General features: G+C 48.0%; 3 protein-coding genes across 4 annotated transcripts; all 3 read left to right on the forward strand.

Annotated features, from left to right (window-relative positions):
- Nucleotides 1-3381: 3381 nt before the first annotated feature.
- THUMPD3 (THUMP domain containing 3) lies at nt 3382-9038 on the forward strand. 2 transcript variants are annotated; one of them, XM_048957415.1, is made up of 9 exons: nt 3382-3590; nt 3926-4003; nt 4480-5004; nt 5911-6041; nt 6435-6504; nt 6872-6987; nt 7152-7259; nt 7466-7589; nt 7861-9038. In XM_048957415.1, the coding sequence occupies exons 1-9, from the start codon at nt 3402-3404 to the stop codon at nt 7990-7992; spliced, it is 1473 nt and encodes a 490-aa protein (XP_048813372.1). In that variant the 5' UTR covers nt 3382-3401; the 3' UTR covers nt 7993-9038. The 2 variants fall into 2 exon arrangements, with proteins under 2 accessions (XP_048813372.1, XP_048813371.1); XM_048957414.1 differs by having other exon boundaries at nt 7149-7259; nt 7861-9034.
- A 184-nt stretch (nt 9039-9222) lies between these two features.
- Nucleotides 9223-11478, forward strand: VHL (von Hippel-Lindau tumor suppressor). Its single transcript, XM_048957416.1, has 3 exons — nt 9223-9493; nt 9568-9678; nt 10000-11478. Exons 1-3 carry the CDS (start codon nt 9238-9240, stop codon nt 10182-10184), a joined length of 552 nt encoding a protein of 183 aa, XP_048813373.1. The 5' UTR covers nt 9223-9237; the 3' UTR covers nt 10185-11478.
- A 704-nt stretch (nt 11479-12182) lies between these two features.
- Nucleotides 12183-25867, forward strand: LOC125698722 (interleukin-1 receptor-associated kinase-like 2). The gene is made up of 13 exons (XM_048957412.1): nt 12183-12451; nt 13036-13215; nt 16579-16749; nt 17377-17483; nt 18875-19069; nt 19493-19557; nt 19993-20107; nt 20973-21082; nt 21447-21642; nt 22339-22401; nt 23422-23622; nt 23782-24298; nt 24575-25867. Exons 1-13 carry the CDS (start codon nt 12316-12318, stop codon nt 24691-24693), a joined length of 2175 nt encoding a protein of 724 aa, XP_048813369.1. The 5' UTR covers nt 12183-12315; the 3' UTR covers nt 24694-25867.
- The last annotated feature ends 446 nt before the right edge of the window (nt 25868-26313 follow it).

A 26313-nucleotide genomic window follows, 5' to 3' on the forward strand; every position in this document is an offset into this window, starting at 1 on the left:
AGCAGGAGGCAGTGTCTCATTGCACATGTGCCCTCCCCCACCACAGCGAAGGCAGCTGGGGATGCTCAGGCAGTGGGAAAGCAGCAGCAGCGCCCAGCCGGCCTGAAGCTGTGGGGCAGCCTGAAGGCGCAGCGCCATGGAGCTGCAGCCAGCCGGGGCAGCGCAGCCACGGCCTGCCATGTTAATGGGCGCACATCCAGTGTGCGTGTGGGGACACTTTGTGCTGCTCTGAGATCTCCTTGGGGCTTGGAACAACCTGGACCAGTGGGCTGCAGAAAGCCATGCAGCGTGTGCTTTGTAGAGGTTCCCCATGGTGCTGGGGTGAAGCGAGCCCTGGCTTCACACAGACCGCCCAGCAGGGCCTGAGGGGACCTGCCAGCACTTTGTCCCTGCAATTCCAGAAGCACTTGGGCCTGTACCAACAGAGACCCCAGTGCTCTCCTGTGGGAAACAGCAGATGGGCAGGGCACTGGATGAACCCTGAGCCTGCAGACAGGGCTGCAGGCAGCGTAACTCCATCTGCAGGCAGGCAGGGAGCTCCAAAACGGATTGTGTCCCAGCTGCACGTGGTGCCCATGGAGGAGCTGTGCCCGGTGATGGAAGGTCAGGTCACTCAGAACTGGGAGCTGCTTCTCTCTGCAGCCACCAGATGATGCTTTGCTGTTTCAATTAAAAATTCCTCAGGAGACAAACTCTCCTCATTAGCAAAAAACATCTCACAAATACAGGCAAGCCTTGACAGTGGTACAGCAGATTCACTGCGGAATTTAACGACCTCCTCTGCTGACAGTACTGAAGCCTGGGTTTGTTTTGCGATAATTTATGCAGAGGGACTCTTCCATTCTGCCTGGCTGCAGGCAGGGGAGCCGTCACAGCCATTAAGATGATCTCAACAACAGATGGACGCAGCATTGCATAAGCACGCCTCGGGTTTTGAGAGACAGTACGTGGATGCTCCTGTTCAGAGACCCTGTTGCAGGGTGTCCTATCACAAGATATGCGCTTATGTGTGCCACTGCTTTCCCAAACCAGCTCAGCAGGCACTGCGAAAAATCTGTTGCGTGGCTGTCAAAGCAGACTTCTGATCAGAAAGCTGAGCTCCAGGCTGGAACAGCAAGTGTGCTCCGAGCTCTGTGGCCTCTTTTCCCCACTTAGGCGGCAGGGAGGACAAGCAGGGCTGAAGCCCACAGGCCCAGGGCTGGCTTGCAGCTTACAGCACAGGCTGCCCAGGCACACACCAGTCTGACAGCTGAGGTTAAAATGCTGTGAAGAATCTGAAATTGTAAACTACCTCCTCCATTCTTGCTTTCTTTTTTATTCTTGTATGTGTGTGTTTACAAAGTTATCTCCATGCAAACTTGACTGCTGTCCAGCAGTAGGTGTTTGTAGGTTAAGGGGTTCCTACAAAAATCCCCAAATGTAATCTCATTTCTGTCCTAAATCCACGGAACGTTTCTGTGCAGCAGTAAGCAAAGCAGGACTAAGAACAGGAAGGCACACAGCAGGAGCCGTGGGGAGGAAGCGGTAAAGTTATCAGCCAAAGGCCTCCACAAGCTGTGCTCTCTCACAGAGGTTACAGAACACAAAACCTGACACGCCGTGCTCACCAAAATGCCTCCACTGCTGCTCAGAAGCTTTCTATATTGGAAGAGCAAACTATTTCTTCTCAATGCATACGGTTGTACACAGAGCTGGATGCCAGGCAGGTTTGGTGCCACTGCAGAAGGAATGGGAGCAGCAAAGAATGATAGAGACAGAGCAGTGCCCCTCAGTTAGCTTGTTTCTAGAGGTGATTGGCAGCACACAGCGCAGCAACCACTGACGTTCCGCGTGGGATGTGTGCTAACAGCCACTGGGAGAAGCTTGTGACTACAGATCTTCAGCCACCCTTTCTTTTTGCATTCTAACTGCTGGGCGAAACAAGTCTCTAAAAATCTCTTGAACACCCTGGGAATCCACTTTAAGTAACATTTAGCAGAATATTCATTTCATTGGCGTTTCTCTGAACAGTCATGAAAACAATGCAGTGGTTTCCTGCCCACAGGCGGGTTCCATGCAGAGGGCTTCACTGGTGGTCTGCAGTGCACTGGTTTTCACTGATGGTGAGCTGATTTGATCTGTGTTACGGAGATCTAAGAGCTGGGCAGAGGGAGAACGCTCTGTGCATGCAGGAGGAGATGTAAACAAGGCAGAACATTTCTGAAGTTTCTGCTGGTTGTGATCAGCACAGCGAACCCAGGACAACCTTAAGATGAGCTTCAAAAGCTGTACAGGGAACCTAAGGAGGTGATTAAAAAATTAATTCACTCTACTAATATGTACATTGTATCTTAAAATAAGTTATGGCTAGATAAGCAGAATATAGGAATGTTGTCATTCTTACATGGATGGGTGATTTTTTTCATATCCATCAGAAAGTATGTGACATTGTGTTTCTGCTGTTCATTAATTTGGGTATGTTTGGTCACCACAGGCAAGAGATAATCCTGCTCTGCCCTGCAGTGTGACACACGAGTACAAGGACAGAGCCAGCTGGGAGACACTCCGTGGTTGGGACTTGTCTGAACGCAGCACTGAGCTGGAGGAAATAAACACGCTGAGCAGATCTGCACTGAATGCAGGTAGGACTTACACAGCGTGGTGGCAGTGGCAGCTATTTACATGCTGCTATCAACATGCCTCTCCCATACACAAGCATCTCTGTTGTCATTATCTGGTCATTTCAGAAAGAGAACAGCGCTGACTTTCTAGAGTCCTGATTCTAACTCAAGTCAGTACCTCTCATCTGCTTATGTTTTCCTTTCCCACTACCTAATTTACATTGTCGCTATGGTTTCTTTTCAGCCTCTCTGCTAAAGAGTCATTTCCATAATGGCTGAAACGTTTCCCTCCATTCAAGGATATTTCAGGTAATCACTTGAGTCGGCCCTGAGTTTGATTTATAAAGTCTTACACAAGCACTGAGGATGCTCGTCTTCTCCACTCAAGGCTCTCCTCGCAGAGGCCCCAGCCGGGACCGTGCAATCCCGCACGGCTCCGCCCTTTCAGACACGCGGGACCGAAGGCCAGGTGAGCCCCGAGGTCACCGCGTGCCCCCAGCACACGCCGCCGCTCGGACGTAAAGCCCGGGAGGTCCTTGGGCATAGACATCGCAGAAGCGCCGGCTGCTCATCATTACCGCAGGGAGGTTTTCCCTTAAGGAGTGAAAAACACTCGCGCTGGTGCCGCTCGAGCGCCGCCCGCTCCGCTCCGGGCACGGCAGCAGCGCGCCGCCCTCCCGCCCGCCGCGACACACGGAGCGCCGAGCGCGGCCGGACCGCCGGACCGCAGGGGGCGCTGCTGCGAGGCTCCGGAGCGGAAGCGGAAGCTGGGCGGGCCGCGGCGCGCGCCGGCGTTTGGGCATGGCGGAGGCGGAGGCGGCCGGGCCGGAGGCGGCCGGGGATGGCGCGGCCGTTATCGGCGCCACCGTGCCCACGGGGTTCGAGGCGACGGCGGCCGCCGAGGTGCAGGAGAAGCTCGGCTCCGCGTCCCGGATCAGCAGGGACCGCGGGAAGATCTACTTCGAGGTGCCGGCCCGCTGCCTGCCCGAGGTGCGTGCGCCGACCGCGGCCCCCCTCGGCACCCCGGCGCCGTTCCGGCCGGCTGCGGCCACCGGTGGTTGTGGGCATAGCGGCGCCCCGTCCGCAGCGGAGCGCTCTCGGCTTGCCGCCAGCCGTAGGGCAGCCCGTCCTGCCGGCTGGTTCGTCGGGTTTGCCGTGCTTTGAGAAAGGCGGCTGAAGTCAGCCAGACCCGGGCCGGCTTTTCTTACTGCTTTTGCACCTAAACCGGTGACCTCCGCGGCACGGCGCCGGGTCGGGTGTAGATGTAAGGTGGCGACGCTTTGTAACCGATGGTAACGGAGCGCCGCTGCTCTCCCTCGCTGCAGGTTCATCGGCTGAGGTCCGTGGATAATTTGTTTGTTGTCGTTCAGGAGTTCAAAGATTATCAGTTTAAGGAAACCAAGGTGAGTTAATCGCTGCTTTCCCTCAGTTTCGGGGTTTGGAGAATCGTTTTCATTGTAGTGCTCTGAGTATTTCAGGAGTAAGGATTTTTAAAATGCTTGTAGTGCTGTCCCAGTTCTTGGTGGGGTTTTAAAACTGGAGTGTGGTTTTGTTGTCTGCCCCAATCCCTTCTGTTGTGTTTGCTTCGTGGGAGACCGAGAATGAGAGCAGCTGTGTGCTTGGAGGTCACCCTTGGATGGAGGACAATAAATCTCTCTTGGTCTCTTAATGTAGTGGTAGCTGTGATACGTGATTGTTTGTTCCGGATCCTGTGGTGTAAAACACCACCCAGATGTGGCACCAATTGCACACAAAAAGTGCAAGCTGTGATCAGATGTGCAGTGATTGCATGTATGGACTAATTTAAGAGATTTAGAAAGAGGGTCGTTCTTCAAGAAAGGGAATGGCTTTGAAGTACAATTTCTTTTGTCTTTTAAAGGAAGATGCTTTAAAAGATTTGGAAGGTTTGGTTAAAAAACTGCCTTGGACTGATCCTTTGAGAATTTGGGAGCTGAACAACAGCTTAAAAAAGAAGAAGACAAAACGCAAAAAGCAGAATCTGCAGAGAACTGCAAGCAAAGAAAAGCTGCGTGATGGTGGAGAGGAGGAGAAGGATGACAAAGCTGTGGGGGGGCAGGAGGACTGCGCCCCAAACATGGCGGGAACAGAGCCGGCTGTTGGCCAGAGTGCGGAGGAGACGCAAGGAGAGGCCTCGCAGAATGAGGAGGAGGATAACGAACAGTCAGAGGCTAAAAACGAGCTGCGTGCCAGTTCTGGGGCTGAGACGAAGGCTGGAGATGATAGGAAAGATGAAGGAGATGCAAAGGTGTTAAAGTTCCGCGTTACGTGCAATAGAGCTGGAGACAAGCACAGCTTTACATCAAATGAGGCCGCAAGAGACTTCGGAGGAGCTGTGCAGGAGCACTTCCAGTGGAAGGCTGACATGACTAACTTTGATGTGGAGGTATTGCCTTGTGCCTTGCAATAATTCTATTTCAAAAATTGATTCTTAGTTTTGATTCTCAGAGAGCTCCAAAACAACCTTTACAAGGTTGTCCTGAAGCTGGAAGTCGTTAATGCTGAAATCAGAAGCATTAATTTCATGGCCATGTTACGTATATCCTCACACCCCACTGCTTGCTTGTCCCTCATCTCTTTTGTGACCCTCTGAGGGCACCTCTCATTTTCAGGCTCCCGTTTGCTCTGCACGCACTCAAGATAAGCCATTAACATCACTAAGCTCAGGGCACCTGAGTCAGTGCTCAAAAGTTCTCCTCTCTGAGCTACACCGTATGGTTTTATACTGAGTTTTACCTCCTCTTACGTTATTTGCTCACATGGTTACAGGGAACAAAAAGGGTTATGTTAGTTGTCCACTGCTTTTTCCCTTTTCATGGGGAAAGCAGAAATTTGGAAAGGAGGTCCAGCAGATATGGTCCATTAAAATTCTCATTTTGAGAGGCAATAAGGCGAAATGATTTTCTTGCAGATTCTTTTCAGGGCTGACCCCCTTTCTTGTAATGGTGTCTTCACCTTCCAGATTCACACTGCATAGGGGACCAGGCGTGGGGTTTCTATTGCAAATTCTGTTTGCTTTGTGAATGCTGCACTGTGACTTGCAGGACTTATCCTTACTTCTCCCCAGTAAATATAAAGCAAAGTTCTTTAAACATCATCACAGAGTGCTTTTTGTGCAAGTGAAAAAACACCCACGCTGTCCTGACTGTGTCCTCATTAAAGGCAGTGGATGGTGCTCTTATAAATGTATTTCCTGACTTTGTATAAATCACAGCTGCTGGTTTAAACATTTACCAGATGTACTGTGGGAAACTTGTGTTACTTCTGAAATTCAATTCCAGTTTTTCTTTAGGTTCTCCTGAATATTCACAATAATGAAGTAGTTGTGGGCATTGCGTTAACTGAGGAGAGTCTTCACAGAAGAAATATTACACATTTTGGACCCACAACTCTTCGCTCAACTCTTGCTTATGGCATGCTTAGGTCAGTGCAAACGCATGGCTTTATATGATTCTTAGATAATAAGTCACTCTGCTTCACAAACGAGTTGCCTTATCCCCTCCGCTGCTTCCTTAGAAGCCATTTTTGTCGGTTCTTGTTAAAAGGGAATAAAGACATAGCAACACTGGATGCTTTCCAGCTTAGAAAAGAAAATACTTGCTGCAAACCATTAGCCAGTTTTCAAAATACTAGATGACAATTCTTGAAAGAATTTCACTGGACTGGCATGTATAAGTGCTGGTTGTTAAATGCAGTTAATGTTCACGTCTTGTATTAGAAGGGCTCAATTGCTGTGATCGAAACAGTTCTGTTTTCCATCGGTACAAGAAATTCACGTGCTTTTTTCTCAAAGTACCTTTCTTTTCTGCTCCTCAGGCTCTGCGATCCCCAGCCGACAGATATCATCATTGATCCAATGTGTGGTACAGGTGCAATACCCATAGAGGTGATTCTTCCTTTCTTTTTAACGTAGTAAAACTCAAGACAGTATCTGCAACTGAGTAACACGTAAGTTTTAATGGCAGTAACTGAGCAGCCAACAACAGAAGCATCTCGCCAACTTCTCAACAGCTCCAAGCACGCTTTTACTAAATGCCTTTAGTTTCCTTTCCAATAACAAGAAGAAGCAAAACCTAAAAGAACTTTGAGCCGTTAAGTTGCCTAAGGCCTGTGACACATCCGTTATGGAGTTTTAAAATCGCTGACATCTGCTTCAAATTGCTTTGTCGTATTCTGGTGGGGTTTTTTTGGAGGGGGGTTGTTTCAAAAAGCAAGCAGTGTTCACGTTAATGTTTATCAGTATTTCCCCCCAGGGAGCTATGGAATGGCCTGGTTGCTATCACATTGCTGGTGATAACAACCCGCAAGCTGTAAAGAGAGCAGCAAGCAACATCTGCTCTTTGCTAAAGAAAAATGAAAATAAGGAAAGGTAAGAGCGGTACAAGTGATTTTATTTTCCCATAGGCTTTATAGGAATAAATCTGTCTTGCACAGATTTTCTTGACCTTTTCCCTACTGTGTTACTGTTATAGAGTTCTTCACTGTAAAAATATTTTCAGTAGCCCATATCTGAGGTCTTTGCTTTTGTAGCAGTGCTTCCTTGGCTGCACCGTTGGACATCGTTCAGTGGGATATTTGCAATCTCCCTTTGCGGACTGGCTCTGTGGATGTCATTGTGACAGACATGCCTTTTGGGAAGAGGTGAGGGACCACGAATTCCGAGTTCTTGTGTGTGACCATCACTGCCACGTGTGCTCGTGTGTCCAGATTTAGGGTTCTCTTGTAACTTAACTGGGCCTAATTGAGAAGTATGTAAATACTTTGCATTCAGAATGAAGGCTGAAGGTTTATGTGGTCATACATACATTTTTCAACAGTCACAAAGGAGATCTTGATCTGTGTTATAGGATAGGGTCAAAGAAGAAGAACTGGGATCTCTATCCAGCCTGCCTCATGGAGATGGGGCGGATCTGCACACCAGGCACAGGTAGAGCTGTGCTGCTTACTCAGGACAAGAAATGCTTCGCCAAGGTATGTTCTGAGTGAAACCTTAGAAGTAAAACAAACCTATTTGCAGAGGAAAAATCTACTGAGGAAAAAAACTTTAAGCTGACTTCACTATGGAGGGTGATGTTTTTCTGAAGAAATAAATAGCAGCATTTTAATGTGGTTTTAGACCTTATTCAGGTGTGATTTGGGATAGTCAGGAATGACATCTAAAGCAAATTTATCCTTACATCCTTGTCCTGAAGAAGCCACCACCACTCTTGGGGCTGTTCTTTGTGTTTTTTTTCTATCGTAGGCCTTGTCAAGACTGGGACACATCTGGCGCAAAAATCACACGGTGTGGGTGAATGTAGGGGGGCTTCATGCTGCAGTGTATCTTCTGAAACGCACCTGGGAAAGAGTGGAAGAAAAAAGGTCATTCTGGTAATAGCCTGTGTGGAAGAAGACAGCAGACACCTCCAGAACTTCCAGATGAGCAGATTGGTGAAGGAGACAGCTGAGAGTGTGTGTCTCTGTTCCTAAGCAGAAGGCAATAAATGTGAGAACTGCTTAATGTGAGCAATGGACCAGGGACCAACCTGAGAGCTCCCCGTTGTACTGTGTTCTGAATGTGACTTAAATTCTCTCTTTTCACCCTGCCACCCAAACTGAAAGTCAGTAGTGGTGTTAGTAATGCTCTCCTTTGCCTGAGTCTTTTCTACTACGTCTGTTGTATTTCTCAGTTAAATGCTTGTTTCCTCTGCTTATAGTAGAAAACATGTTGAAGCATTTTTGGAGCCAATTAGCTGCTAATTTTTCCCCTGAACTGTAGAAATCATATCTTAAAATGCCAGTCTTAGTGTTAGTCACTTTAAAGGGTTTAGAGGTAGTACCTCTTTGCTGTAGGACTTTTCCAAACTGAAAGTTTGAAGTTTGTACTATTGCCCAAATGTAAATTGAGATGTTTGATACTTGGGTGAGAAAACGCTGAGCAGTGTGCTGGTGCTGCTGTTTGATGTCTTAAGTGGTACCTCGACTCAGTGCTCAGAGCTGTGCTGCCTCACCGCTGTGTTGGGGTCCTGCTGTGGGTGAGGGCGATGCCCCGTGCTGCCTTAGCACAGCAGTTGTGGTTTCTGTTCAAGAGCAGAGACGCTTCCAGCAGCTTTACCTACAAGTTTGTGTTTTGGTGTCTGTGTTGGCACTGAGGGAGGCAGTACATTTGGATTTACAAGCTGACTGGAGCTGCTGTAGGAGTGCTGCCTACTTAAAGAATACAGTTCGTTCAATTAATGGAAGTTGAAAATCTCTTTTCTTCTCCACTATACCGCGATTTCTCAGACTGATTACTCAGCTCTTGAAGAGCAGAAACACTAATTACCAGCTTGTCGTTTCATTACAGTGTATTCAAGCTCACAGTAATGTGCTCAGAGGCGGATTAAGGAGCATTAAAGGTTCTTAGTTCTGTAGAGGCACGAAGTCCGGGCAGTGTTCTGTTCTGCGCCCGCTGTGCGCTGCAGTTCGCGTTCTTTTTCCCTCAGATGAGGCCAACACCAGCCGTCCGCCCAACCCCGCAGTCGATGCTCTGCCCTGCAAGCGGCGGTTCGCGCAGCTGCGGGGCGCGGCGTTACGTCCTTACGTCCTTGCGTTGCTGCGTTGCTGCGTCGCCGCGTCCCATCACCACGTCGCGCTGCGCATGCGCGGCGCCCCGCCAGTCTCCGGTCACTTCCGCGCAGGCGCGTTGCCGCGGCGGGGCCCCGCAGCCGGGATGGCGCCGCCGGCTCCCTCCGCGCCGTGCCTGCGCTCCGCCAACACGCGCGAGCTCTCCGAGGTCGTCTTCAACAACCGCAGCCCGCGCGCCGTGCTCCCCATCTGGGTGGACTTCGAGGGCCGGCCGCGCTACTACCCCGTGCTGCGGCCGCGCACCGGGCGGATCATGCACAGCTACCGCGGTGAGGAGCCGCGGGGTGGGTGGGGCGCGGCGAGGGCCGCGATGCGCCGCGGGGCTGAGTGCCGCTCCCCGCAGGGCACCTGTGGCTGTTCCGCGACGCGGGCACGCACGATGGGCTGCTCGTCAACCGGCAGGAGCTGTTCGTGGCCGCGCCTGACATCAGCGAGGCCGACATCACGCTTCCAGGTGCGGGGCGCTGCGGGCTGGGGGGAAGCGCGGCGTGCGGGCTCGCGTTCGCCGCCGGAGAAAACGCGCGGCTCGCGCTGGTGGCCCGTCCAAAAGTGACGTTTTGTAGCTGAGAGGCGCTCCACCCACCGGCGTTCCCGCGATCCTTCTGTCCGCCGTACTTAACGCGGAGATGGGAAGGACGCAGTACTTTCGGAGCGGCCTCGCGCGTTCTGAGTCACGCTGCCGGGTTCGTTTGCCCTCCCGTCCCGGGCGGCACCCCTCGCAGTGCGGTGCCCGGCCGCCGCTGCCAGGCTGCCCGCTCGCTCTGTTTCCCCGCAGTGTTCACGCTGAAGGAGCGCTGCCTGCAGGTGGTGCGCAGCCTGGTCCGGCCGGGGGATTACCGCAAGCTGGACATCGTGCGCTCGCTGTACGAGGAGCTGGAGGATCACCCCGACATCAAGAAGGACCTGCAGCGGCTCTCCGTGGAGAGAAGCGAGATGTTACTGGAGGAAGGCCTCCACTAAAAGGACTGCGCGTCCTGAGCCGTGTAGATAGCGAAGCACCGAGCTTAGGAGGAACAGCCACTGTAAAGTGTGCCCAGAGCTAACGTCTGCACTGAAGTTCTGGAACAAACTCAGCCGTACCATAGAACATTTGCTGTGCTGGTAGGTCAGATTCCAGAGGGCAGACAGTGTGGGAATGTTCTCCTTTGTGAGGGCTCTGCTCCGGGTTTCGTGCATTGCTGAGCAGGGACCGCAGTGGCCTGGCACAGATGGGGCTCAGAGGAGTTTGCTTCGGACTATTTCAGAACATTCCATAGTAACACGAGATTGGGGTATCTGTCTGGAGGAAGTGCGTGCAGCTCAACTTCCTCTGTGTTAGAAAGTTATGCCAAGGATTAACTTAATCCAGACTCTAAAATCAGTGGCAAAGCAGCACCAGGTTTGCTTGAATGATTTGGTTTTGGTGGGAATTTGCTCTCTCACATGCTGAATTTACTTTCAAATCACAAATTGTAGGGGGTGTTCATGTGAGAGCTTCCACAGTTGCCTTCTGAGCGCTGGGCCCAAAACTTCTGAAAGAAAGATGACCTAAGCATTTCTGTGTTAGCCTCTGTCTCTGTGTGTTCATAAACCCTCATTGTAGCAACTCTGAAGCTAACGAGTTTTTACACAGAACATGCCTTGAATGCCTTAATTTGTCCTTCTTTACCGAATTACTGCTTCGTTTATCTCTAGATGATGGAACTTTGTCAGCTATACAGACTGCATCTTGGTTTTGGGAGCCCTTTCTGCTCTGTGTCTCTGTGCCCACACCCTCAGCTCCCATACTGGTATACCAGAAGCATTCCCACAAGGTGGGTGCTCTGAGCTCCACCTTTCCCTTGTCCCAGGGATTGGCCTTGAGGAACATGGTCCGTCTGGGCTGCTGGTGCCCCCTGAAGCACAGAAGCTGCCCCAGCTGCAGGCCTAGCTCCCCGAAGCAGAGCTGTGCTTTTCAGCAGGCCAGCTGCACAGAGAGAAAGGATCTTGGCCTGTATGTTCTCTTCCCCATACCTCAAATACACAGCTGTGTGTCTGTATGTCTCTGCGTAACTCAAAGCAGATTGTTTTTAGCAGATAGGTGAATTGTTCCCCAGGCAGGCGCAGTGCTGCTCAGTGTGCAGAGCAGCAGGTTGCTAACAGATAGCAGCAGGCTGTTCTGTGGCTTGAGGTTCTTAAGTCTGCAATGGCTGCCCTTCTTGTGGACTTGTTTTTTCTTAAATGTTTGTGTATGAACTGATCTTTCTCATTAAAACGTAAATCCATGTTAACTCTTTGACTCTAGTGCTGTCAGGTAACTTTGCAGTGGTTGCAATGGCACATTTGCTCATGTTCCTGAAATGCCACTCGTGGATGCCGTGGGATTGAGCTCAGTTGGATTCACTGCACTGCTCCTGTGAGAGCTGCGGGGAGCGGTAACTGGAGGCAGTCAGGAGCAGAACCCCATTTAGTGCTGCTGCGGGGCAATGAGTGGAGCTGCGGTTGCAGGAGCTGGGACATGGGCACAGGCACACAGCTCCTGTCTGCTACTGTTACTTGAAGGTGAAGGCTGTGTAGAATTGTTTGTGTCTCAGTTTGAAAAAGTGATTTTCAGTTCCCATGTGAAACTTCTAACTACATACAGCAGTCAGAGCCAAAGCGAAGTCACAAACACGGACAGGTGCCGTTCTAAACAACGATGCATGCGTCACGGACCTTCATTCACCCTTGTGGTGAACAGTTCTGCGCTGTTCCTGGTGCCGGCTGTGCGGGCAGCCGTGGCTTGCGGTACAGCTCTCGCTACGGCCCAAACGGCGGCACACAGAGCGTCCTCACGAGCGTACTTTAAGTAACGGCACGCCGTGGGTTTTTTTACTTGACGTTTCGGCCGCGGTTTCAGCGGTTCCGCGGGGCGGGGCGGGAAGCGGACGCGTTCGTGGCACCGCGAGGTTCGCGATTCCCGAGGCGCGGCGCACGGAGCCGCCCGGCGGAGCGGAGCTCGTAACGGCGTCGCTCCCGCGGCTCGGATCCGCCGCCCCGCCCCGCCCAGCCCCAGGAAGCCGCGCCCCCGCGGCAGGAGGAAGCGCGGGGTGCCCCGCCCGGCGGCGCTCCGTGGAGCCACGCGCGGCAGCTGATGGCCGCGGGCGGACCGGGGCGCCGCGAGGAGATGGCGCCGCCGTCGCCCTACGTGCACAGCATGCCGGCCTGGGTGCTGGAGGACTTCTGCCAGAAGATGGACTGCCTCAGCGACGGCGACTGGATGCGCTTCGGTGAGCGCGGCTCCCCGGCTCCCCCCGCTGCTCTCGGGCCCCACGCCGCCCTTCTCCCTCACCACCCCGTTCCGCGTCTCCCGGCCTCCGCCGCGTCCGCTCCGCGTCCCCTCCGCGTCCCCTCCGCGTCCCCCGCAGAGCCGCCCGGTGCCCGCCGGTGATGACACGATGCCCCCCGCTGCCGATCCCCGCCGCCGCCCGCGCGGCCCCTCCCGTCCAGCCGTTGCCGTCCGCTGCCACGACGGGAAGGTAACCGGAGCCGAGCGGCGCGCGGCGTGCAGGTGAAGGCGGTCGGGGGACGGTGACGGCGCGCTGAGCAGGCTGAGAGCGGTTTCTTTTTGGGTCTCCGCATAACAAACTTTTTTTTTGAACGTTTGAAAGAATAGAAATAATACCCTGCTTCCAGGAACTGGAATTTCTTCACGTCCACGTAGCTAACGTGTGGCGGTCCCTGCTTTTAAAGCCGAATGAAAGCTTTCTGTGTACGCAGCGCACCGTGCCTGCCCTGCCTGCCCTGCCTGCCCTGCCTGCCCTGCCTGCCCTCGCTCTCTCCCCTTGCTAACAAAGCCGTCCCGTCTCCGCAGCCTCCTATGTGATCACTGACCAGACCGAGCTGCGGAAGATCAAGTGCATGGAGAAGACGGGGATCAGCATCACCCGCGAGCTGATGTGGTGGTGGGGTGTGAGGCTGGCGACCGTGCGGCAGCTGCTGGACCTGCTGCAGGCACTGCAGCTCTACCGGGCGGCTCAGGTCATCCTGGACTGTGAGTATCACCTGTGAGCAGCCCGGCTCTGTGCCCGTCCCCGTCTTCGTTGTGCAGGCTGAAGGAACTCTTTGCTGGGAATCTTGTGCTCCAATTGTGAAGTCTCTGCTGATTCTTATTTTCTGCTCATGGTGGGAAGGGGAGAGCTGACCTAGATGAGGGGCTGCCGGTCTGGTCTGTCAGCACAGCTCGTAGTGTCTCTTAGGTGCTTCAGGAGCTGCCAGAGTGAGGCTGTGCTGTGCATGAAGGATGGCTCTGTAACACATTCTTGCTTTCCCACAGAGCTGAGTTGTGAATGTGTGAATTTTTCTTACGTCCTCGTTCCCCACTGAAATTCTGCTGTTATACATTAAATGCCAACAAACTCGTGGCAGAGAGACCTATCAGCGGTGATGCTTATGCATTCTGCTTTCCTGCACAGTGAGAACGTTCCCCAAAGGAGTGCTTTGCCCACTTCACTGTTCTTGCCTTTGTCCCATTTGCTGTATTTTAGTTACTTTTCTGAGTTGCATGATGATACTTTGAAAATGCTGTATCTAATTAAGGTAAACCATTGCCCTGTAGAAGTTACAGCACTTTTAAATATAACCTGCAGTTTTTCTCTGTTGAAATCAATGTTTAAGTGGCAGCCATCCATTTTCATGAGCCAGTGGGTACCTTAGCTCAGCTCTGTTGTGGGACCTGTGGAACCCTGGACAAAACGCTCGTCCTTCCTGCCCTGGGCTGCCCTGGCAAGCTGACAGCAGCCTGTACTCTCCTCTTCACATATTACCATCCAAAATCCAACTTTCTTGGGAAGGAAGTGTTCGTGTGACTTTTGACGTTCTCCATAGGCAGTTGTGAGAAAGAAAAGTTAGAGGTTTATGTGGGCCAAACTGAGCAGAGAAGTACGATGCAGGTGGACAAGGGTATGGGCAAAGCTGACAGCAGTGCATGCCGACAGGAGATGGAGGTGTGCGGGGCACTGCCTGCACGCAGCTGGGGAGGAGGCTGAGTTCTGCTGTGAGCTGCCCGTGGGCAGGGCTGGCAGCACACACAGCTGGCACTCAGCGACAGGCGTTGCTCATGGAAATTCCCACTGTGTCACAGTTTGCTTGCTGCTGCAGTTCTTTATATAGCACAGCTGGGTTTTTTGTGGGTTCCTGGTGTTAGTGTGAGTTAGAAACTTCACTTTAGGATGGCAAAAAAAAGATCTTTAAGGTGGGTGTTCTGAATTTCTGTTGATGAAAAAGAGATATTAAGCACAAGCGTGCTTTAAGCAAATTCCATCTCAGTAAATGAAATGCCATTGCCACCCACCCTAGCAGCAATGCTGCTCCGCAGAGCCGGGCTGTGACAGCCCTTCGTTCAGCAGAACCGCGCTGGCTGCACTCAGTCACCCCACTCAGGAGACGGTAACAATGGTAACAGAGCTACAGGAAAGTGAATTTTCATCTGCCCTAATGAGTATGGTAGTAAACCAGTTGTGAAATGTGGCTGTGAGGGTCCAGCCTGAGTAGACAGGATTGAAAACAACGTGAAGAAACTGGATCTGGAGCTCTCCAACGCAATAAGCCCGGCTCCTCGATAATGCTGTTTGTACAGATGCTTTCGAGTAGCCGGTGGCCTCCACGCTGTGGTAACTGTTCTCCTCCATGCCCACTGCGTATCTCACACTGTCCACGGGGATTTCTGGGTGCTGCTGTGTACGTGCTGCAGCTGGCTGCTCCTTCAGCTATCGCTGTTCTGCCCGGCCGCAGCGCTCTCAGGCCCGCCTTTATTTGCAGCCGGCTCACTTTGAGTGTTCCTTAATTCTGTGTGTTCACTGATTTGCTGTAATCCCACCCTGTATGCTGTGGCTTAATCAGAAAAAATCTGCACTCACCTGCTGAGAAACAACACCCCTTTGTTTCTGGTTTCCTTTGTGACGGGAGGATCTGTGAAATGAGAGCATTCTGTGCAGGGTGGTGCAAGGAGCTGGAAGTGGGTTTGGTTTTCAGTTCTGTTGGGCACTTCAAAAAGCCACTGTTCCAACTCCTGACAGTTACTGTGTTACCGTAACACTGTTCAGCCTGACTTGCAAGACAGGACACCCAGGTGAATGTTTTGCTGGCAGATTACTTGCAGGAGAGTTGTTTCTCTTGTTTCTGCCTTTGAGAATTTCTTGCGCAGCTCTAGTCCCACTTCTGGATATCTGCTGGAACAAACTTTTTCCTGTGTTATTTCTTTAGTTTCAGCGGTGACCTGTTTGACTGATGTGCAGGAAATTGCAAAATTCATGAAAAACCATGAAAAATAGGTTGAAAGAGGGAAGTGATCCAAATTGTAGAGGCTTCTAGGTCGAAGTACCGGCAGGGGAAGATCAGCAATTGCAGAACGCAGGGACTGCCGGTTGGAACGGAAGGCCTGCAGGGTGCTTGAACTCCGTGATTACCAAAACCTGTGGTGTTTGTGATCTCACAGCATTCTGGTGCTTTAACAAAGAAACAGAGCTGATTTTCTGTTCAAACCTGCATTCGTATTGGACGCTGAAGAACAATTACACAAACTCCAGAAGGAAGTCAAAGGAAAAAGCTTGCCCTTCACAGATGTGCTCCCATCTCCGGTCCGAGCTGCACTGACTGGAATTGTCATACCTTGCCTTCTAAGCTTCACTTCTACTGGAAGTGGATTACAAGGAGCATAGATGAAATTAAAACTCCAGCTTCCTTCTGTCTTCAGACATCCCCAGTGCTTTGTTTGTGCACAAAGAACACAAGCTATTGTCTGATTGCAAATGCAGAGTGCTGTGGCTTTTACTTAAGATGACAAGCTGATAAAACAACACAACAAAAAGCTTATATTGGTACTTGTGCTTATTTTCTTTCATATCGAAAGATTAATTCATATTTTTATGTAAATGTTAAATATATTGCTGATAAAAGATACTGGATAGAAACAAGAGTACAGAATTATAACCAGGAAAAAGTGGTTAATAGGCACTAGAAAGTTCTTGTGTCATCTCTGGTGCACACTCAGCATTTCCAGGCTCCTCCTCCCCATCATTTACCTCTCTCACAGACCAGAATTCAGCTGCTTTATCAGGAGGTTTTGACAGCTCTGCGTAGCAGAGTGTTTTCATATCTTTTTCTTTCCAGTTTGTTCCTGTCCCAGTAGCCTAATCTGATTTTGATATTTCCTTGTAAGATGTATGCGCTCTTCAAGTCTGAATTTAAATACCAGCGCTACTGAAACAATTCAACAATAACTGTAAAGCATTCATAATGTTTGTTCTAATGGATAGTCCATTTTCCCAGTGGGGATCACTTTCTGCTAACTGATCTGTCAGGCTTCCTGCTGCACAGTACTGCACGGTACTCCTCTTTCCTTTGATCTCCTTTGCAGGGATATCACCCTCCAGTGTTACCACCTCTGAAAAAGAAGAGCTGGTAGAGCCACCTAAACAGGAGGACGTATCTTTAACACCCATGGAAAGCAAACACAAAGAGAGAGAAAATGAGATAAGTCTGCTGCCATCGCCAGAGCCTTCACAACCAGGAATATCACCAGCACGTAGTAAGTAAAATAATACAATCTGATTTTCTGTAACAATGAAATGACCGTATGGACAAGAATGCTGAATTTTACTGTAGTGTAAATGAACACATTCCTGTTCAAAATGGTCCCAACTGAATATTTGCCTTTTACCTAGCATTGCTGTCTCCTGAGCTGTCAATTCCTAGCTTGATCACACAGCCACCCATTCCTCCTTTCTGTACCTGTCCTGGCTGTGAGAGAAGTACTTCTCCCAGGTCTGTGTGAGCACCAGTGCCATGCTAACAGTAGAGCTGTGCGTGCACTTCACGCCCGCAGTCCTTCCCTCCACACAGCATAAATCTGGGCCAATGGAGAGCGGTGCAAGCATCAGCAAGCAGCTCTGTTGGGAGATGGAGCAGAACCATGGTGTGCTGAGGAGAGCATGTGAGCAGCAGTGCAGGCAGAGGTCCCTGAGCCAGGGCTGGAGGGATCTTCACAGTTATCACACAGAGGAAGCTGGACAAAAGCTCCATGTGTTTAGGTGGCATTTCACGTTTTGACAGCCATAGGTGGTTAGGCATCTCAGCAATGGATGCTCATAATGAGTCAGTGGCAGCAATGGCACAAAAAAGAGGTGTATTATCAGTGCTGCTAATTCAATTTCAGATGCTGTTTCTGGAGGAACCTTGTATTCGCTTCCTTCTCCACCACCTCCCCCAAAAGACCTTTTGAAATCGTTACAGTCAAATCCTTCTGTCTCATCAAGTGTGCAGGTAAATCCCTTTAGTTCTCATTGATTATAACTGTAAGAATTTGCTTTATGACACTGTGTTTTTCAGTTAAGGTTTACTCTTCAACTTTATGTTTAGACTGAATTTAGCACTAATTACTTAAATTTTGCTTCACTTCTTTTTTTCTTTTCTTCTTTGCCAATGCAAGACCAGTGAGGGATACATTTAACAGTGCTACATGGCTTAGCATGGCTGACATGCCCACGAATAGCAATTAATTTTGAAGGAATTTCCACTATAGATTTTGCAGCAGACTCCAGTATTTCTAATGGGATCGTAGGACAGTGCAGCATAAGCGACTGCCTAGTTGGAATGTCACACTTCTAGTTTAAATTTAAAATGTGGTTCCTGCTGAAAACTGGGCCAGTGCCACATTGAGGTCAGGTTGCCAGAGCCTTTTGTAGTCGAAAACTGAAAATCTGCCATCCCTCGGAGCCCCATCCCAAGGCTCAGCCATCCTGGGAGCTGCTTTGCTCATGCTCCTGATGATTTCAACACAGTCTTCTGTTATTCCTTATAGTTATGTAGTTATATAGTTATTCCTTATAGCTCTCTTATCTTCAAGACCTTCTAGGTGGAACCATCCTGTACTTTTTCAGTGTGTTTCCCAGATCCTTGTGTGCACTCTGGTCCCAACCCAGTCCTGCACTGACCTCTTTTTTTTTGTTTAATTTGATTTTTTTTTCTAAAGAAGATTGTGCTTTAAGACTTACAACTCGTCCAAGATGGTGTGGTTCAAGAGTAAAAGCAGGAGGAGAAGGTTGCTACAAAGAACACAGTAATTTCAGAATTTCCTGAGGGGAAGTTAAGGTTTTGTTTTTTCAGGTCTGGAATGAATTAAGGTTGTGAAAGCTGTACGGTTATGTGTAGGCTATAGTGGAACTGTAATAACAAATGGCATGAGGACTTGTCTGACTGGAAGCAACTATTTTGCAACCACTTCAGAAGTAGCCGTGCAATTCTTAGGAGAAAATAAGTACATTATAGCATGAGAAACACTCCTTTCTGATCCAGTACCATGATATAAGCCTTAGGCACAGAGACTAGTGGGCTTTGTAGCTTAAATTGATGTCACTTTAAATACATGTAAGGAATTTTAAAGAAAGTTTGCTCTGTTGTTTGGGGAGGATGGAAATGCAGATTAGCTGTTTTCAGGTGCCTTCTACTGTGAAGAATATTTCTATCAGCAAGACAAATCAACACAGGTATTACAAACGGAAACCACACGGAGTGATTGCACAGCACCTGTCACAATTTCTGTCAACAATCACAACGCTCATTCAGCTCATGGAAAAGAAACGTGATGCCTGAAAGAGATGGAGAAAGCATACAAGTGTTTATGAGATTAACTTGTTTCTTCTTCCAATGTGTAGCCCTGCAGCTCTTCTACTCCTCAGCAGGAGACGATGACTGATCTCCCCAGTGGGAGCCTTTTGTGGACCCAGAAAGAAGTTACTAATGCCACAGATGGCTTCAGTGACAAGAGCAGAATTTGCGAAGGCACTTTTGCAGATGTCTACAAAGGTCAGAGGCACAACATGGCGTATGTCATCAAAAGACTGAAAGAGGCAAGTGCTCCACTTCTTTTTCTTTGCAGGAGGTATTTTATTGGAATCTCTTAAACAGCTGTCATTTAATATTCTGTGGGCAGAGAACAAGAACTGCTATAAAAAAGGAGGAATAAAAGAGAAATTACGTTAGTAAACCTAGATGCAGCAAACACGTATGTGAGCTTTTCCTCACATGGGTAGTTCAATTCACTGGATTTGTGGGAGTAGCCTGGGGGTAGCTGCCTGCGTGGATAATAGGGTCAGAAATATCTTCATGCCAGTTTTTGTTCTAATGTGTAGCTGTTGTCTATGACACAATATGGTCACCAGTGAAAACAGCCTGTTTGCTAAAGTTGTCATCTAGAGACTAAAAGTGGGAGTGCAGCACCTCAGTAATTAGTGTTGAGATTCTATTGCATGTTTTCTTTTTTTTTCTTTCAGACTGAATGCACAAGCCCAAATTCCACCCAAAGATTTTTTCATACAGAAGTACAGATTTGCTTTCGGTGAGCAGTCTGTGTATGCTGCATGCACTGTGCTCCGGGCTGTTCAGTCACACTGATGTCTGCATCCCCCAGGCACTGGCCTGTGCTGGGGACTGGGGTTATGCCCTGAGGAAGCAGCATACCTGTCTGCCAGAGATGTGCTGTTCCCTGCAAAGCAAGCGCTGCCCCGTGCCACTCTTGGACATGGTGAAGGCCTGGTGTCTCCTGAAGCTTTGTATCCCTTCTGGCTGCTCAAAACCTGGTTGTGCTATGGCCTTGCCTCTGCTGCTGGTGTAGCTTTCTGTGAACCCACTCAGGGCCGTTCTGTGTTTGTGGCTACAGAACAAAACGTCATTCCTGACTCTCTTGAACGTAGGGATTTATTCTGGCTTAAGAATGCATTTTCCTATGTTGCTCTCATTTCATTTGTAAATCATTACTGATTTGTGCCTGCAGGTGTTGTCACGTCAACATTTTGCAGCTGCTGGGTTTCACAGTAGAATCTGAGTTGCACTGTCTGATATATCCATACCTGCCTAATGGATCACTACAGAACAAACTTCAGCATCAAGTAAGCAGATAACCCGAGCCCGTTATTTATCTGTGATTACAAGTTATTGTATGAAAAGCAGAAAGATGTCTTGTAATTCTAAGAAAGAGACAAAAACAGCCCAGATGAGCTGTCTGCAGGTACTACGCTCTTTTTCAGTTTTACTATAGCAAAGCAGATCAGGTCAGTGAAAAGCTTCTGCTTTGCAGCCTTCAGATTTTTCAAGTAATAACTAATCTGCAAAACATACCTATCTATATCGTAATATTTTGTTGGAATTGGGAATGTGGTTCTCATCATTTTCATTCACTCCTACAACATTTCAGAAGGGCTTAAGAGAGAACACTTTGAGGTATTCAGACCTACTGGAAGAGCATTTACAGAGATATGACAGAAGGAGCAGAAAAGCAATCCATCAAAACCAGACCTGTGCTCTGTGATGGTGTATAATTGATGCTGTGAATAAGTATGATCTATGCTGTATCCTTATCTCACTGTTGTCACAAGGCAGGCAAAACACACCGTGCAGTGTGCAAGAGTAAGTTCCTTCCTGGGCCTAGAAATCCCAAACTATGCCTTGGACAAAACTTTTGATTTAGGCCAGCTGGCATTTTGCTTATCACAGAATCACAGAATCACAAGGTTGGAAACGACCTGCAAGATCATCTAGTCCAACCCCCCTCCCATTCCTATTAGTACCACAAGCTACTAAACCAGATCTCGAAGCTCCTCATCCAGGCGCCTCTTGAACACTGCCAGGGATGGCCACTCCACGATTGCAGTGGGACCAAAACAGTCTTTAGAATGAAAATGTACTGTCGTTTTCATGCTTCTGTGTCGTTTTCATTGTCAAAAGAAGACAAAACGACCCCATTGCTTCTTGCAGGATGATTCTGCTCCACTGGCGTGGGAGACACGGATTAGTATTTCTGTGGGACTCATCCGAGCTGTGGAGTATTTACACAATTTTGGAATTCTTCATGGGAACATCAAGAGGTGAGGGGTTTGGCATTACCTGTACACTCATTAATTCCAGGATTTCTTCAACAGAAGCACCTGAAAGCTTTTATCATGTCGGTATTCATCTGCAATGTCATTCTGCTATCCCTTGTTCTGTAGGATCTTCACCTGATCACCTTTAATTTGTCTCCCTTTTATAAATGATGGAAGTGTTTTCTTCTGAAGCAATGCTTGGAGTGCTTTTAAATCCCCTCTTCCTTTCTCCCTGTCTTTACCCTTTCACTGTTACACAGCAGGTCAAATGCTGGAATTTTTCCCGCTCAGACCTTGCCTTAACTTGAAAAGTGTAAAATTTCACATCAAGTTGAAGTAATCACTTGACCAGTGTTGTCTTTTACAGCTCAAATGTCTTGTTGGATGAAAACTTTACACCAAAGCTTGGGCATTCAGGTCTGCGACTGTACTCTGCTGATAAAAAGTCCGAATGTACTGTGATGAAAACCAAAGTCCTGCAAGCTTCTCTTACTTATCTGCCAGAAGATTTTGTCAGGCATGGGCAGTTATCAGAAAAAGTTGACGTATTTGGCTGTGGTGTGGTAGGTTGCCTTTTTCCATCTTCTGTTGCGGTTGTTGATGTTTGTAGACAGGAAAACGGATGTATGAGCACATTCCCCACGTAGCTGTTTGTTCCTGCAACTTCATTCCCAATTGCTAACTGTATAACAAGCTGAGATTCTGTTTCTAATTACCTTCATGTTCCAAATCTACTTCAGTTTGTGGCAAAGTGATGTGAATCTTATGAACAACGAAATGGCAAAATGTAGCAAAAGATGTATTACTGTTGGTAGGTTGAGAAAAAGAGTAGCAGAAAGTTTTCTGTTTGGTTCTCACAGTTGTGACAGACTGGCCCCATCCACTGCTACAAACATCTGTCAGTTTGGAAGTTCAGCTGAGATAAGAGTTCAAAACGTCACTTGTCTCAAAAGTTTCCATTTTAACAGGAAGTTTCTCTGTTTGGTGTCATTTCCTATACAAATTTATACTGACAGTCTTCTTTTTGAACTTCATTTGTTTTTTTATTATCTGTTGTACCTAAGTATAAAACCTGGACTTGACTCTGGAGGTAGATTTAAGCTGCCATAAATACTGCCCAAATTTGGCACCGTTAAGCGTTAAAAATGAAATCTAAAATGCCCTGACAGTTCAACAGTTCAATATTCCTTTACATACAGACATTTAAATACAGAGTTTATTGTCAACAAATTGTTTTATCTGTCAAATAAACTTTCTAGGTCTTAGCAGAGATACTGACAGGGATAAAGGCACTGGATGAAGGAAGGAGCCCTGTTTATCTGGTAAGGAAAAGCAGAAATAATGAACACTGACATGAGTGAATGGGGTTGCTGTCATAAGGTGAATTTACATGTTATAGAAATGCAGTTTGCTTTACACATTTTGCAGAGGAGATTTTCTAGAAATTCTGTCATGGTTCTATTAACACCAACAGTTCATCACCTTTAGACACGAAGAGAGTACGTATTCCCATTTCACACAGCAGACTCATGAGCACTGTCCTTGCTGATGTTAGGAGATGCTGCAGCAGAACTGGCTTTAAGCTCGTTCTTATTTTCACACTTTGTGCTGAAATGCTGCTGCAGGCTTGTTTGTGCCAGGAAGGTGTGTGACGAGTCACACGGGGAGAATCTGGGTGGGCTCGGACTGCAGTTGCTCATTACCATGTTTATCAGGCATTTAGTATTAATTGGTGTCTGGAATTTGGATCCTGGCCAATTTGTCCAGGCTGTCATTAAAACTACGCAGACTGCTTTCACAAGCAGCCAGAACTGCCCAGGCTCACTCGATACCATTAACACCATCTTCATAAAAACAGACTCCACCTATAATCCTTCTGTGTAATGCACTCCTTCTGGTTTGCCATGTTGTTGAAGCCTTTAAGAGGAAGATGGTAGTTTTCATACGTATAATTTCCAAACCGTTCAGCAACGTCCAAACAGCTTCAAGAAACAAAAGATCCTGAGTTTGTGATTTCTTTTAATAAATATTTTTAAAAGTTCTGTGCAAAAATGCTGCTATGTGCAGTGTTGATGATTTTTCATTCCTTTAGGTGGGTATAAGCATAGAGCAGCTGGGTTTGCTTTAGGCAACGCAAAGACGATCTTTGGCCATTCCTCTACTGTGAAAGCAACATTTCTGTGACTTTACAAAGGGAGATCAGTTACTGTTTTTAAATCTGTAAGGCAGCTGTTAAGGAGCAGTAATAACAAGTACATGGGAAGACTTCTCAGTGATTTAGATGGAATTAAACATTGCTATTGATTTTGTCTTCACCTAATGTACCTTTCTCCTTTGAATAGAAAGACATGATTGCTGATGAAATCCAAATAGCAAAAGAAAACTCACGCTCCAAAGCCAAGAATTTGGAAAAGCTAGCTGCCAAGGAAATATGCTGTAAATACCTGGACAAGAAAGCAGGACATTTGCTGGAAGAGGTTGCTATTGATTTTGCCTTAGCCATCTGCCTTTGTCTGAGAAAGAAGAATTCTAACATAGCAGAGGTAATATTTTAACAATCTGATTTTGAGAATTTTGCCTTCATGACAGCAAGGTCTAGAGCTACAACTTTTGTGCCCCAACTTTTTTGGGCTGTCGGTAATGTGTGTAACAAGGGGTACAGGGATTATTCTGCATTCGCAGATTTTGTTGTTTTAAAACAGGTGCTTGAAATTATGGAAACAGCTGAAAATAAATTGAGAGAGCATTACATCTGTGGAGGCAGCACTTCTGGGTTTTCCATGAATACTCCAGAAGAAACCGATGATGAGACAACCAACCTCAGCATGGATGCCCCTTCTGCAGGGCAGAATAAAGAGGACAGCATGCAGCCGGTGCTCCTGGCCAGTGGTGGTCAGTGCACACCTTCAGTAGGAGTTGTGCCACCGGACGCTCACTGTTTGCAGATGTCACGGGTCCCTTGTGAATCAGATGAATCGATGAGTTTCATCTGGAATCCTGATCAGAAATCTGCAGATGAGCTATTCAGCAACAGCTGCGACAATTCAGAAAACACTGCGAGCTCTGACTGCAGGATAAAGGAGAAAACAAAAGCAAACGGACTCCGGGAAAGAAACGTAGTATGCATCAGAAGTGACGACAACTTGGAAATGGCTGCTACTGCACAAAGCACATTTCAGTCCAAAAACGCAGACCTTGACTCTGCGTGTTCATCCCAAGGTAAATGTAGATAAGGCTGAGGTGCGGGTGCAGAATGTTCTGCTGTGCGATGGTTCGGGTGCTGTGGCAGAAGTGTCCGTTCTTCTCTTCTAACCCAAGTCTTCACAACAGTTTGGGCTCTTATTCCTTGCTTAGGATTTTACCAATGAATCTACAGAATGTTCTGTTTCCTTTCTGTCAGTTTTTCTAAACCAGATTTTTAATTTAAAATTGCTGTCTGTGCCTTAGATGCAGATAGATTTTTTTTCTCAGTCTTTGGAATTTTTTGTTTTTCAGCATTAGCCAGAGAGGCATCCTGGAAAATAAAAATAAATGACCAAAAAAAGAAGCTAATGGAAAATATTTTGCTGTATGAAGAAGACAAATTAAGCAGTTCTGAACTTTTTGATTCTTAAACCAGATGGACTTACTAGCTGTGACCAACGTACAAGAAGAAACAAGGACAGATTCTTCATTAGAATCATTAGAATCTTCATTAGAAATAGATGGTAAAAGTATACCTCTCCTTGAAGTCTGAGTAGCAGATTTGGATCAGAAACATTATCCTTCTCTGAAGAAAAGTGATGGCGCTGAGAAGAAATAGAAAATATCTTTCCTAGAACAGGCTGAGGCTCAGCGCAGCTCTGCCAACAGAAATGCCTTCTTCTCATCTGCATTATAAAAAAAATTAAGGTCCTTTTCTTGTGTATTTCAAAAAGTATCTGCAGATAATAGGTGTCTTATTAAAATACCACAGTCCTAGAAGTTACAGAGCAACCACTGATCCACAATTGGTTAGCAATGCCCTTTATTGTCATTGTATGCTATATGTGGAGACAAATCTTTGATTGAAGAAGGTTTCAGTTTTCAAATGATCTGTGTCATACACTCTTTGCCTGTATACCCAAGAACACTGTGTTAGCAGAGAAGGGAATTTCTATGCACGTTCTCTGACATATTCTCTATGGTTGATCTCAATTTGAATTGCACTGAAAATAGCAGTAAGTAAATAACTGAAGACATGTTGATCTGCTCTGTGGGCTGCTGTACCAGCTATACGTGTTATGTCATGGAGGTCTAAGCAAGTTTCGCTGTCAGGAGCTATAGGACAGCAGTTACACTTCATAGGGTGTCTCCGAAAGTTGTTTTTCTTCCTAAGTGTCCTTTAAACATTGTTAAGGCTTCTTGTTGTGTTTCATGTGGTGGCTAATATACATTTTGGGCTTTAATTTAAAGTGTCCTCAATTTTATCATCAGTCAGTTGAAATTTGATTAATTGTATTTATTTTGGCAAAGGGTAAAACAGTGACAGATGAGCCATGAAGCGGGCTGGCTCCTGCAGCCTCACAAAGCCAGCTGTGTTATTCTTTCCTTTGTTCCATGTTAGTCTTAAACATATTCTGAGGTATGGAACCTTACCAGATGTTTATTAAGAGCGGCATAACACAGCTAATATTCTGCATAGTCTTACAGTAACTATACTCTTATGTCAGCTATTTGATACTGTGTTTTAATCTCAACCTTTCAAATTTATACTTTATTAATAAACTCGAGAATAAAAAATGGAAGAAGCCCTGTCTATATCCAGCTTTCTCACAACTCATAGCACAGAAAATCTCCTTTCTGCATCTTTCTGAAGCATTGCATGTGTGTTCATGAGCAAGCACCCAGCACCTCCCCGCACTCAGCCATCAGCGACTGTAGCAGCGGTGTAAAACGCGCATCCTCGCTCACTGCTAAGCAGTGTTTTTTTCTCTCAGTGATTTCTGGGATGGGTTCCGGTGCCGCTCCTTACCCGCTTGCTGCTGTCTGTTGAACGACACCGCAAGAGGGAGAGCGGCCAAGCGGCACGGCACGGCACCGCCCCGCAGAGCTGCGGGAGACAACGAGAGCCGCCTGCCCGCAAAGCTCCATGGCGCTGCGGGGCGCCTCGGTACCGGCGGCCCCGGGGGCGCGGCGCGTGCCCTCACACCTCAGGTCAACGAACGCCGCTCGCGTTTCGCGCGCTGTTCCGCATGACGGCCCGCCCCGAGGCG

The sequence above is a fragment of the Lagopus muta genome, chromosome 11 (genome assembly GCF_023343835.1).
Source record: "Lagopus muta isolate bLagMut1 chromosome 11, bLagMut1 primary, whole genome shotgun sequence".
Taxonomy (NCBI): domain Eukaryota; kingdom Metazoa; phylum Chordata; class Aves; order Galliformes; family Phasianidae; genus Lagopus; species Lagopus muta.